At 38.1% G+C, this 14,077-nt stretch overlaps 2 protein-coding genes across 6 annotated transcripts in view; one reads left to right on the top strand and one right to left on the bottom strand.

Moving 5' to 3' along the window:
* The window catches only part of LOC133544526 (dTDP-D-glucose 4,6-dehydratase-like), a 24,422-nt gene extending 10,345 nt beyond the window's left edge, over positions 1-14,077 (bottom strand). Inside the window, exons 1-4 of one of the 4 annotated variants that reach the window (XM_061889954.1) lie at positions 13,984-14,077; positions 9,170-9,223; positions 9,013-9,079; positions 8,836-8,904 (exon numbers count right to left, since the gene is read on the bottom strand). In XM_061889954.1, the coding sequence (XP_061745938.1) occupies positions 8,836-8,904; positions 9,013-9,079; positions 9,170-9,223; positions 13,984-14,018 (225 nt within the window). In that variant the 5' untranslated portion in view covers positions 14,019-14,077. Of the gene's footprint in view, positions 1-8,835; positions 8,905-9,012; positions 9,080-9,169; positions 9,224-12,232; positions 12,385-13,983 lie in introns of those variants that run through there. The other 3 variants (XM_061889955.1, XM_061889956.1, XM_061889957.1) reach the window with 3 other exon arrangements.
* Positions 1,670-14,077, top strand: part of LOC133544525 (integral membrane protein GPR180-like) — a 55,178-nt gene continuing 42,770 nt past the window's right edge. The window contains exon 1 of one of the 2 annotated variants that reach the window (XM_061889953.1): positions 1,670-1,883. Coding sequence is in view for 1 of the 2 variants with exons in the window: in XM_061889951.1 (XP_061745935.1) it covers positions 9,909-10,071 (163 nt within the window). In the remaining variant the exon portion in view is untranslated. Of the gene's footprint in view, positions 1,884-9,825; positions 10,072-14,077 lie in introns of those variants that run through there. The other variant, XM_061889951.1, reaches the window with a different exon arrangement.

Below are 14,077 nucleotides of genomic sequence, written 5' to 3'. Positions count from 1 at the left end.
CTCCGTATTTTTTTTATGAAAAAAATGTGCCTTGGCTCAAAAAAGGTTGAAAAACACTGCACTAAAGTACGAAAAATCTGTACTGTTGACTACAGGTATCAATTTGCATGTAAAAGTCCACATTTCAAATTGTTTTTGGAAATGTTTGACATTGTGTCATCCGGACCAAAGGGGAAGCGAACCATCCAGACTGTTATCGACGCAAAGTTAAAAAGTCAGCATCTGTGATGGTATGGGGGTGCATTAGTGCCCAAGGCATGGGTAACTTACACATCTGTGAAGGCACCATTGATGCTGAAAGGTACATACAGCTTTTGGAGCAACATATGCTGCCAACTAAGCGCTGTCTTTTTCATGGACGCCCCTGCTTATTTCAGCAAGACAATGCCAAACCACATTCAGCACGTGTTACAAAGTCAAAAAAGAGTCCGGGTAGTTTTCTGGCCCGTCTGCAGTCCAGACCTGTCTCCAAATGAAAATGTGTGGCGCATTATGAAGCGTAAAACACGACAGCGGAGACCCCGGACTGTTGAACGACTGAAGCTCTACATTAAACAAGAATGGGAAAGAATTCCACTTTCAAAGCTCCAACAATAGTTTCCTCAGTTCCCAAATATTTATTGAATAGAATATATCTTTATTGTCATTGTACATTGTACAACGAAATTGTATGCAAAACTAATTTAGTGCAAATTCATAACACATAAAAACATAAGAACATGGATAAATATATAAAAGTACATAAAATGAATAAAAATACCAAGCATACAGCTCACATGCACAGTCATTATTGTCATCTTGTGTTCAGCGACACTATTGCTCGCGGGTAAAAAGTGTTCTTAAATCGGTATTTTATTGTCCTGTATCTCCTGCCTGGGGGCATCAGTTCAAAAAGTTTATGTCCAGGGTGAGATGGGTCCTTTATGATTGAGTGTTGTTAAAAGACAAGGTGATGTAACACAGTGGTGAACATGCCCTTTCCCTACTACTTTGGCACATGTTGCAGCCATGAAATTCTAAGTTAATTATTATTTGCAAAAAAAAATAAAGCTTATGAGTTTGAACATCAAATATGTCTTTGTAGTACATTGAATATGGGTGGAAAAGGATTCCGTTTATATTTACATCTTTCCGAACTCATGGAAACGGGGTTTGTGTGTGTGTGTGTGTGTGTGTGTGTGTGTATATATATATATATATATATATATATATATATATATATATATATATATATATGCAGTCAGGGAAGGCCCCACCTCACCTGCCATCATGGAAAGAAAATAAATGTAAAAAGAAAAAATATATATATTAAATTGTTATATGTATTCAGTGATTATACTATAACATTTTTCCATTTAACTTCACCAGTTTTAGATTATTTTTTTTTCAAAATCGCTGAATTTTCACATTTGTGTTCAAATACCGTGCAGAGACTTGCGGGGAGTCACAGCCTGGTCACCATGGCAATGACTCGGCTAACTGCTGTGCAGTGCAGTGACACCGTATTGCTACATTATATAATTGTATTATACATTTCCATAGTTTAGTAAGCTGAGGTATATAATGTACAGTGTATTTTGTCAACAACTGTATGTGTGTAACGTATTTCTTGTGCTGGGCAATCATAAAACGCCTGCGAAGACGCACTGTGGGTGGCTCCTGTTCTCCGGCCTCCTGGCGGTAGAGGGCGCTGTGATCCTAGAGATCATTCTTGCACTACTCGGCTAGCCCTGGGGACATATGTTTTAAAGTTGTCGTTTGCCTGCATATCGTAAAAACAACCGTCCAACATTTTACAACTAATTGTAAACTTATAGGTGCCGACCATCAGGGCCGAGTTGCGACGAGAGAGTGTGTCGATGTTGAGATTTTACGCCGACTTGGTAAGTATATCTGTTTGCTAATAGTAGCTACTAGCCGTACCCATGTATGTTCTATGGGTGGTTAGCATCGGGTTTTAATCCAGTTTCCTCCGATATTTCTGATCCGATTGAATTTACATTTATGTCGAGTCTTTATTTTGGGTACTTAAATATGGTGACTGAGTATTGTGGCGTTTAAAGGCCATCTGCATTTTTAATGCTACAGTAAAGACAATGAATGAACACTGTGGCTGTATGAACTGCGAATGCACATATGGACTGCGATCAGTCCATAATATCAAAACTTGAACTTTTGATATTACTTTTTATGAATTACCTGCACTAAACAAACATTGTTTGTTGAGATTCCTTTCTGTTTTTTTTCTTTTGTTTTGAATGGCCATTCCTATTCATGTCTGTCCACTAGTTGTTGCACTGTACATGTTTAAATAACACCAGTATAATTTAAAGTATTTAATTGTGTCTTTCCTACTCTCTCTGAGTCGTAATCTAGACTTCTGATTAGCCCAAATATTGAGAACTTCTACTACACTAGCTAAAGTACCTGCTACATGAAGTTAAAGTACCAATGATTGTCACACACGCACTAGGTGTGGTGAAATGTGTCCTCTGCATTTGACCCATCCCCTTGTTCACCCCCTGGGAGGTGAGGGGAGCAGTGAGCAGTAGCGGCCGGGAATCATTTTTGGTGATTTAACCCCCAATTCCAACCCTTGATGCTGAGTGCCAAGCAGGGAAGAATGCTGGTATGAGCTTTTGAACATAACCCGTTAACTGCTGCCAATCAAATGGTGAATAAGATACTCTGTAGGGTTCATATGTTTATAAATCTGACTGTGATGAAGTCAGTGCCTCACCAGCCATGAACCCCACCGCACGTCACTTATATATATATATATATATATATATATATATATATATATATATATATATATATATATATATATATATATATATATATATATATATATATATATATATATATATATATACATATATATATAAAATACTAAGACTTGAAGCAAATACTATTTGAACCTTTGATGTGTTACTGCATTAACTGTAGTGTCATTATCATAAAGACGTATCCATCCATCCATCTTCTTCCGCTTATCCGAGGTCGGGTCGTGGGGGCAACAGCCTAAGCAGGGAAACCCGAACTTCCCTCTCCCCAGCCACTTCGTCTAGCTCTTCCAGGGGGATCCCGAGGCGTTCCCAGGCCAGCCGGGAGACATAGTCTTCCCAACGTGTCCTGGGTCTTCCCCGTGGCCTCCTACCGGTTGGACGTGCCCTAAACACCTCCCTAGGGAGGCATTCGGGTGGCGTCCTGACCAGATGCCCGAACCACCTCATCTGGCTCCTCTCGATGTGAAGGAGCAGCGGCTTTACTTTGAGTTCCTCCCGGATGGCAGAGCTTCTCACCCTATCTCTAAGGGAGAGCCCCGCCACACGGCGGAGGAAACTCATTTCGGCCGCTTGTACCCGTGATCTTATCCTTTCGGTCATGACCCAAGGCTCATGATGGGAACGTAGATCGACCGGTAAATTGAGAGCTTTGCCTTCCGGCTCAGCTCCTTCTTCACCACAACGGATCGGTACAACGTCCGCATTACTGAAGATGCCGCACCGATCCGCCTGTCGATCTCACGATCCACTCTTCCCTCACTCGTGAACAAGACTCCTAGGTACTTGAACTCCTCCACTTGGGGCAAGGTCTCCTCCCCATCACGGAGATGGCATTCCACCCTTTTCCGGGCGAGAACCATGGACTCGGACTTGGAGGTGCTGATTCTCATTCCGGTCGCTTCACACTCGGCTACGAAACCGATCCAGTGAGTCATCATAAAGATGTACTAATACTTAATTCAGGTGTCCTTGAGGACACGCCTTGATCTTGCGTGCCGCTGTGTAATAATGTGAGGTGTTGGTTGATGCATGTCTTTAAAAGGGTGTAGTCGCAAAAAAATACACCTATTAATTGGCGGCACTACAAAGTATTGACGATGTGACGAATACAACAAAACATTTACCAGCTGAGAAGGCTTCACCTATGAATAGGTTTCTGCTGGGTGTCGGCCTATGCTGGATTAGAGGGGAACGTGGAAGTAATTAAGAACAGGACAGAAATAACAGTTTTAAAAAATGATAAAGCAAACTTTATGAGCGATATCCTCACTGAATGACGACGTGTACTCGACCTAGGACCAACTGGCCTCAGTGATGAAACAAACACGCTCGCATAAATATTGCGCTTGCAGAACACTTATAGTTGAACTTTTATTTTTATATACATTACACTTTAGTTATCTGCTGCCCTGACAAGAGCCTGATCCGTGCGTGTTGGTTACCGTAATGAAACAGGCGAGTGAAAACTGGCGTGTTACATCACTAGTTACCCTTTTCTCTTAAAGGGGAACTGCACTTTTTAAAATTATTTTGCCAATCATACACAGCCAAAATGTGAGACAAGAGCATATATATACATCTGTCTTTTTGAATGCATTCTAATTTTCAAATAAACACTGGCAAAAGTCAGGTAACAACGGAGCTAATCTAATTGGAGTCGCTCTATTCCACTCTAAAAAAACATTTTATATACAGTCGTGGTACACTTGTAAAGAACATAATGTCACGGCTGTCTTGAGTTTCCAATAATTTTTGTTTCGTCTGACATCACATGGACAAATATAGGACCTTCTGGAGGAAAGTTCTGTGGTCAGATTAAACTAAAATGGAGCTGTTTGGCCACAATACCCAGCAATACGTTTGGAGAAGAAAAAGGTGAGCCCTTTAATCCCGGGAACATTATGCCTACCGTCAAGCATGGTGGTGGTAGTATTATGCTCTGTGCCTTTTAGCTGCCAATGGAACTGGTGCTTTACAGAGAGTAAAAAGAGGATTACCTCCAAATTCTTCAGGACAACCTAAAATCATCAGCACGGAGGTTGGGTCTTGGGCGTAGTTGGGTGCTCCAAAAAGACAATGACCCCAAACACACGCAGTGCCAGATCATGCTGGAAAATTAAATCATCATCTCCATAGAGCTTTACAACAGATGTACGCATGTACACAGCTGCATTGACTCTGGACTTGATGAAACACAGTGAACCAAAACCAGCAGCTGACATCGCTCCCCAAACCACTGCTGACTGAGGGAACTTCCGTTGTCTAGAGTTCAGGAGTGGCCTGACCGTGGGAATACGGCTATTGAAGCTGTTTCTGTTGAAAAGCTCTATGGAGATGAAGATTTAATTTTCCAGCATGATCTGGCACCTGTCCACAGTGCCAAAACCACCAGTAACTGGTGTACTGACCATGGCATTACTGTCCTCCGTTGGCCTGCCAACTCCCCTAACCTGAACCTCATGCAATATTATCACCCCAAAAATTTTTAAGTAGAATGTTTGAGATTATGTAATAACTGGTGCCGGAAAAAGGTCAACAACTAATAACACCATTGATTTTAAGTCACTATTATTTTTTGTGCGATGACATTTAAAAACAAAACACACTGATCCAAAGGGGTCCTACTCATTAAAGTGTTAAAAAATAAATTATAATTTTTTTTTTACTGTTTACTTTTAACACAATGGTCTCGAGATCAACTACAGATCTATCCGTCAACTATGCGTTTTTTTTTTGTTTATGTTTTTTGTTTGTTCGTTTTAGGTCATTCTTGGGGAAAAAAAACAGCTCAGTTTTTTATATGGCAAACACAAAATATCCAACAGTTGCCCCAAAAAAAATTTCAAAGCGGAATATTTGATGTGACGTAATTGGAGCCTTGAATTGGTCAATAATTCATAATTGATTTTGATTCACTATTTTTTTTTTTTTTTTAAAGAAAGAAACAGCCTGCATGGCAGCTTTGTGTTATTAGAGTAAACATTGCAACATGTTTTGTTACATTTCACCTGTTTGCTCTTTTATACCACTTTTTATGTTTTTAATTTTTTTCCATAGTATTTTTAAAATGTGCCGTGGGGCCGTTAAAAAATTACCTACAGGCCGCAAATGGCCCCCGGGCCGCACTTTGGACACCCCTGCTGTAGTGTGTGTTGCTTGGAAACAGAGAAAAAAATGTAAAATTGGATGAAAAAGGCAGCATACTTAAGTTAGCAAGCTAGTATGCTATCGTTTGCATGCTAAAAGTTAAGAAGTGTCACAAGCCAAGTTATATGACAGTGTAATTAGATAAAACAGTGTAAAATTCGCAAAAAAAACGTTAGCACTTTATTGTTAGCGTGCCAGCATGCTAAAGTTAGCACAATAACATTTAACAGCTGTTACATACCAAGTTATGACTCTGGGGTAAACTATTGCAAAACTAGCTCAAAAAGTTAGTATGCTAGCAAGCTAACGTGAGGGTGATAATAGTTTAGCTTGTGTCACATACCAAGTTATAGGACTCTAAAGGCCTACTGAAATGAGATTTTCTTATTTAAACGGGGATAACAGGTCCATTCTATGTGTCATACGTGATCATTTCGCGATATTGCCATATTTTTGCTGAAATGATTTAGTAGAGAACATCGACGATAAAGTTTGCAACTTTTGGTCGCTAATAAAAATTACAATTTCCCCATTAATTTGAGCAAGGATGAAAGATTCGTGGATGAGGATATTGAGAGTGAAGGACTAGGAAAAAAAAAACTAGACTGCAGAGGGATTCAGATGTTATTAGACAAATTTACTAGGATAATTCTGGAAAATCCCTTATCTGCTTATTGTGTTACTAGTGTTTTAGTGAAAGTTGGAGGGGTGTGGTGACCGCCAGTGTCTCTGAGGGAAGCCACGTTTCTCGACGAGGCGAAGCGAAGGCAGCCGTTGGGGCCGGGCTGAAGCATCCCACGTTCGAGGGCGGCCGGTCGGAGGAGTCAAGAGAGTCCGCAGCTGCCTCTTTGACAGGTGCACGAGGAACAACGCAAGCTCTCCGCTCATGTCTACGGTAAGAGCCGACTTATCACCACCATTTTCTCACCGAAACCTGCCGGTTGACATGTGGTAGGGAACCATGTTCGCTTGACATCTCTGTTCCATAGTAAAACTTCACAGTCATCTTTCAGGAATGTAAACAAGGAAACACCAGCTGTGTTTGTGTTGCTAAAGGCGGCCGCAATACACCGCTTTTCACCTACATCTTTCTTCTTTGACGTCTCCATTATTAATTGAACAAATTGCAAAAGATTCAGTAACACAGATGTCCAGAATACTGTGTAATCATGCGATTCAAGCAGACGACTTATAGCTACAATCCGTGACGTCACGGGCACGCGTCATCATACCACGACGTTTTCAACAGGATACTTTGCGCGAAATTTAAAATTGCAATTTAGTAAACTAAACTGGCCGTATTGGCATGTGCTGCAATGTTAATATTTCATCATTGATATATAAACTATCAGACTGCGTGGTCGGTAGTAGTGGGTTTCAGTAGGCCTTTAACACGCTAATAGTTAACAACTGTCACATGCCAAGTTATAAGACTGTAGTGTTGCCAAAATTAGTAATGTATAATCTGTAATCAGACAAAAAAAGCTAACATTTGCAAAAAAAAGTTAGCACTTTATTGTTAGCGTGCCAGCATGCTAAAGTTAGCACACTAACAGTTAACAGCTGTTACATACCAAGTTATATGACTCCAGGTGGCAAAATTAGCTCATAAAGCCAGGACTGTGATGTTAGCATGCTAGCATGCTAATGTAAACATGCATACAGTTTGCATGTTAAAAACACCAACTTATATTACTAGCAATTAAAGGCCTACTGAAACCCACTACTACCGACCACGCAGTCTGATAGTTTATATATCAATGATGAAATCTTAATATTGCAACACATGCCAATACGGCCGGTTTAGTATACTAAATTACATTTTTTAAATTTCGCGCGAAGTATCCTGTTGAAAACGTTGCGGTATAATGACGCGTGCGCGTGATGTCACGGATTGTAGCGAACATTTTGAGCCAGCACCGATCCCACCTATAAGTCGTCTGCTTTAATTGCATAATACACAGTATTCTGGACATCTGTGTTGCTGAATCCTTTGCAATTGGTTCAATTAATAATGGAGACGTCAAAGAAGAAAGATGTAGTTGGGAAGCGGTGTATTGAGGCTGCCTTTTAGCAACACAAACACAGCCGGTGTTTCTTTGTTTACATTCGCGAAAGCTGATGGTGAAGCTTTACTATGGAACAGAGCGGTGAAGCGAACAGGGTTCCCTACCACATGTCAACCGGCAGGTTTCGGTGAGAAAATGGTGGCAATAAGACGGCTCTTACCGTGGACATGAGCGGAGAGTTTGCGTCGTTCTTCCTGCAGCTGCGGACTCTTTTGCCTCCTCCCAACGGCCGCCCCCGACCGTCAGATGCTTACACTGTGGAAGAGGGGGAAACATGGCTTCCCACGGAGACACTGGCGGTCACCACACCCGTACGACCATATAATCTCACTAAAACACCAGTAACACAATAAGCAGATAAGGGATTTTCCAGAATTATCCTAGTAAATCTGTCGAATAACATCTGAATTGCTCCCACTGCCCTCCTCTTTTTTTTTAAATCTTTTTTTTTTGTTTCTAGTCCTTCACTCTCACTATCCTCATCCACAAATCGTTCATCCTCGCTCAAATTAATGGGGAAATTGTCGCTTTGATTGTAAACAATGTGAGGATGTGAGGAGCTCCACAACCCGTGACGTAACGCGCACATCGTCTGCTACTTCTGGTAAAGGCAAGGCTATTTTATTAGCGACCAAAAGTTGCGAACTTTATCGCTGATGTTCTCTACTAAATCCTTTCAGCAAAAATATGGCAATAATCGCGAAATGATCAAGTATGACACATAGAATTGACCTGCTATCCCCGTTTGAATTAAAAAAAAATCAAATTTCAGTATGCCTTTAAGGCTTTTAGCTCATATGCCAGCACTGCTCTGATGCCCAAGGTATTACCTTGATAAAAGTGTAGTTGGCTCTGTTTTCAATGCTCTCCAGACTCCTGGGGCTGCAGCAGTAGTCCAACTGGGGGGAAAAATAATACTATTCAATACTCTTGAAGCAATTAAAGCTAAATTGGATACAGCTGTTGTGACAGTATCACAGTTACTTTATTTTATTATGAAAACGTACAATGTCAAAGTTAATAATTCTCCAGTCGGGGTGCCTTTCGACCAGTGCACACACAAGGTGGGAGCCACTGTTGGGACAGGAGAACATAACAGTGTTTAAGTAAAAAGAAGATACGACATTTTGTCATTATTTAGAGCTTTATACGAGGTGAACTCACATGAATCCTGATCCTCCAGTCACCAAAACTGTTCTGTCGAAATCCATCACTCTACTGGGGCACATTTTAATTAAAACCATGGTTTTCAGATCCCCGCGACCCCGAAAGGGACAAGCGGTAGGAAAAAAAATGGATGGATGGTTTTCAGAGGTTTAAAGCGATGTCTGTTTTTAACTTTTTGGTCCTGTCGCAATTTTTGGTGTTTACCAGAATGAATGCTTTGTGGCCGGTGCGACAGTAGCTGATGGTTTACGGTAGTGTTGACACGTATAAAATAGGTGGGACATATATTGAGCAAATAGGCCGTTCGTCACTCTGATTGGCTGACAAATTGTGGCAATGACGTCAATGTATTTTGATTGTGTGCATTCTACGTCGATCAAGTTGACCACGGCGCCTATTGGGCCAAGTAACTAAACAAAGCTCTCTTGTTTAACGAGGAAGAAACGTGGCTTCCGGAAATATCTGCCAACATAAAAGCCCGAAAGCCAATTGACAATGTTTGATGTTACCTACCAGTCGGTTAACACTGCATTCATGTTTATGCATTTGCTTTAATGATAATTCAATCAAATTGTGTTGTGTTACTAAATCCCCAATTAAACAATTTTGAGTGTTTTTTGTCATAATCTGTTAACTTCCGCTTTATTTCCCTCCTGCTTGTGTAACTTTACGCAGAAGGGCTTTCTCCTGGTTTCGTGGCTCGTTGAAGTGATGAGCTAACATATATGAACTTAAAATGCCAAGATTAGTGTGTTTAAAAATGTCGTATTTACTGTCCGCTCTTATGGCTACAGCACTCATCACTTCGCAGGCCTTCGGGAAAACTGTAACTGGACTTTTTAGGAGCGAAGTAGCGAGACTGCAGAAAGGCCAATTCATCACTAATTTCATGTATCAAGGTACTGTAGTTCCGTCTTTATATTTTTGTCATTCATTGAAGTCATCCTATGTCATTATTTTGCCTTCACTGTATGTGTTGATGTCATGCAACCTGCAACTGTGGAGCTTAATTTATTACAAAAGCTTTTTTTGACACTGAATTAAGGTAACTGATTTTTTTTCATTAGAATTTCCTTTTTTTTTTTTTTTCAAATTATGCTGACAATTTCATTGAAAACTAAAATCAGGGTTTTAAAATAATAGCAAAAAAAACTTGGTGTTAAAAAATGCAATGTAAAAAATCAGTGTAAAAAAAATCAATTGCAAAAAATTCAGTGCTGAAAAAAAATTTTGCTTCAAAAAGCAAGACTCACTCCCCTTATAGACTGAAGTAATCGTCAGAACCAGCCAAGTAAGGTGTCAAGTTTGACACAGGTGTCGCAAAACAGCGTAAAAAATAGTTAATTGGGCTACCTGGGTGTAAAACAACATAATTAACATTTCAACGCAGCTCGCTGGATATTTTCAATCTATAGAAATAATTTTTTTTGCTTTCTCTTTAGTTTTTTTTTTTCCGTGTAAAACTGAAATACACACAACAACACAAAGCTATGTTATTCAAACGTACGTTTTCATTGAGGGCCGCATCGCAGTTATGATTGCCCTGAGAGGGGAATAAGAAATATATGAATATTTGTGTGTTTTATATATATATATATATATATATATATATATATATATATATATATATATATATATATATATATACATATATATATAATGTCTTATTTGGATTATCCAGAAAATACTGCTCAATACCGTGGTAGAGCGCAATATGTGTATGTGCGGGAAAAATCACAAGACTACTTCATCTTTACAAAACTGTTTCATGAGGGGTTCCCTCAATCGTCAGGAGATTTTAAAATAGGCAGCGGCGGCGGCGATGTCCAAGAAGAACGCGGAGTTGGAATAGAATTACAACACTTTATGTACACATTTATATAATATTTACATATTTATATAATATGTAACTTCAAGCTCCATTCACAGACAGAGTCCCATTGCTTTTATGAACGGTCGAGCGAGTCAAAAGCCGAAAAAAAATAAAATAATTAAAACATTTTATTTTATTTTATTTTATTATTTTATTTTATTTATTTATTTTTTATTTGTGACGGCCGTAATTATTTCGTGGCGGACCGCCACAAATAAATGAATGTGTGGGAAACCCTGAACGATTAATTTTTTTACATGAGCTGCAAAAAAAAAAAAATCTTTAAATTCTACCAAAAAACTAGCAGCTCAGTCACCAGAATTGTAATGTAAAAGTAGTGTTTTTGTCTTTTTTTTACAGCATGTAAAAAACTGCAATAAACGCCAAAGCAATACCACTGTTTTTAATGGTAAAATTCAAGCAACTGAGCTGGCAGGGTTTTTTTGGGTTGTTTTTTTTTTTTTTTTTTTTACCATAAAATCTTGTTTTAATCTTTTTTTTGTTTTTTAATGTTTTAGTGTATTACTGTATATGAAACAAAAAACAGTACCAAAGTTGATTTTACGGTGAAAAACTCAGTCGGCGGAATTTAACCATAAAATACATTGTCAATTTTACAGTCTACAATTTGATTGATTCAAAATAAATAAATAAATATTTGTTTTGAAATTATAAGTCAAGCAGACATTCAATTACATTATTTATTTATTTTTTTAAACAAATAAAAACATTTTTTGGGAAGACGTGATAATAATATTTTGATGATATTGCAATTTAAAAGATATCCAATTGCATGAGATACATGATTTTTAATGTCAAAAAGGAAAGAACAAATATATTTAGTAAGAAGAGATTTAGTATTTTATTGATGCATATTATTTCCAGGCTTTTGCGGGCCACAAAAAATAATGTGGCGTGCCAGATTATGAGTTAGACATCAGTGCTGTAATGTAATCCAAAATATTTTGGAACGTAAATATTAGCTTTACACAAATATTTAAATATTAGCATAAATTACAAATGCTTCTGGTTGTTCAAATTATTTAGGTCTTGGTAATAAATGCCACTAAGTCATCAAAACATTCATTAAAACTAGAAAAGTAAAAAAGTGCATAAAAATCATAATTCAACATAACATACTGTCGAACTAAGATTTTTTTAGGATGGAAAGTTGATTAATCACTTACAGATTTATCTTTTCCAAGGCTTGTAGGAACAAACACAACTTTTCTGCTTTTCGTCCGTACCAACTCTAACTTCTTTTTTTCACCATTTACTGATTTTAACTGGCTAACGGAGCTAATTGTTACTTTGTATAACTGGGCGGGCTCGAGTTCAGAAAAAAATAGTTTGAGCTTTCACACGTCAGTGACACTGCTTTTGTCTTAATTTTCGACCACAGAGGTTCCACCCAAATATTAACACTGCATTAGAAATCCTACTCTTAATTTGACTTATATTCAATAATTATATCTAACCTATGTACAGTTTAACAGGATATGAAAACTTGTGTTTATTACAAAGATTATTATCAAGGCTTAGGTCAGACTGATTACGAAAATAAATACTTATCAAATATACTACAAAAGAAAGGACTCGAAAAAGTGTTTAAAAAAGTGTACATATAACTTTGCAGTGCTAAGATAAAATGGTTTGTAAATATCCATCCAACCATTTTCTACCGCGTGTCCCTCTTGAGGTCGCGGGTGTTGCTGGAGCCTATCCCAGCTGCATTCAGGCAGATGGTCAGGTACACATATTCACTCACATTCACACACGAGGGCCAATTTAGTGTTGCCAATCGGCCTATCCCCAGGTGCATGCCACACAGAAAGACTCTGAGCCCGGGAAACGAACCCAGGACCTTCTTATTGTGAGGCACACATACTAACCCCTTCCGCCGTGCTGCCTGAATTCTAATTAAAAGGATAATAAATAACAATAATATGTTTCCAAAAATAAACCGTTAGTAAAATTAAAGTGCAAATGAAAATACAGTTTCACTTCTTTAGTCATAATTTTTGTGCTTAAAAAACTTCTAAGATTTAAACTCTAGACTTCTTGTTTGTTTAAGATTGTCATTTTTGCCACAAGTGGTAGAAAAGTCTATTACAACTGACTACCGCTTCGTACCACAGTTGAGATACAGATATTGTTTGGCGGCCCTTTGCACCCTTGGCAAAGAGGTTGCGGAGGTTCGTTTTAAACGTTAACATTTGAGTCTCATTGTGTGAAGTTTTAAGTGCTTGTGGTTTTACGTCAAGAGACGATAGTTATGTATTTGTGATCTGTTTTTTTTTTGTTTCAAGGTACAAAGAAGTAAAAAAAAAATGTGAGAAAAACAAGTTGTACCTCGCCTTGTTTTTATTGAATACTTAGGCGTACTACGCTACTGTGTTTTAATGTTGGTCATTATGGTGGTATTGGAGAACACGGTTTTTTATGACGTTGTATTTGATGAATTAAATTTGAGAACAATTGCTTTTTTATGCTGATTTTTTAATAGTCCTTGGCTGTTTCCTATTGTAAGGACTGAAACTTTCATGCTAAGTATATAGAAACTCTGTCGCAACGCCGATAAAAGATGTCGACCTGACGTTGGCTCGTCAACTATGTGTAATATACTTTGATTTTCTTAGCGTTTTCTTTAGTTTTTCCATGTAAAACTAAAATGCACACGGTAACATACAAACATATTGTAATGTCGTCCAAATTACTTTAGAATGTCAATATTAGCTTTACACAAATATGCAAATATTAAAATAAATTACAAATAGGGGGTTCAAATTATTTCGATGTTGGAAATAAATGCTACTCTGTCATCAAAACACTCATGGAAACTACAAAAATAAAAAAGTGTATACAAATCATAATTTCATTACATATCATACTGTCAAATTAATCAACTTTCCATCCTAAAAAAATCTTCAACACTTACAGATTTATCTGTTCCAAGGCTTGTCTGATTTTCATCCGTACCAACGCTGACTTTATGAAATAAGAGATAAAATTCAAAAAACAGTTCTTAATTA

The sequence above is a fragment of the Nerophis ophidion genome, linkage group LG27 (assembly GCF_033978795.1).
Source record: "Nerophis ophidion isolate RoL-2023_Sa linkage group LG27, RoL_Noph_v1.0, whole genome shotgun sequence".
Taxonomy (NCBI): domain Eukaryota; kingdom Metazoa; phylum Chordata; class Actinopteri; order Syngnathiformes; family Syngnathidae; genus Nerophis; species Nerophis ophidion.
Note: the sequence above shows the minus strand (reverse complement) of the source record. Positions and strands in the feature narration are given on the sequence as shown.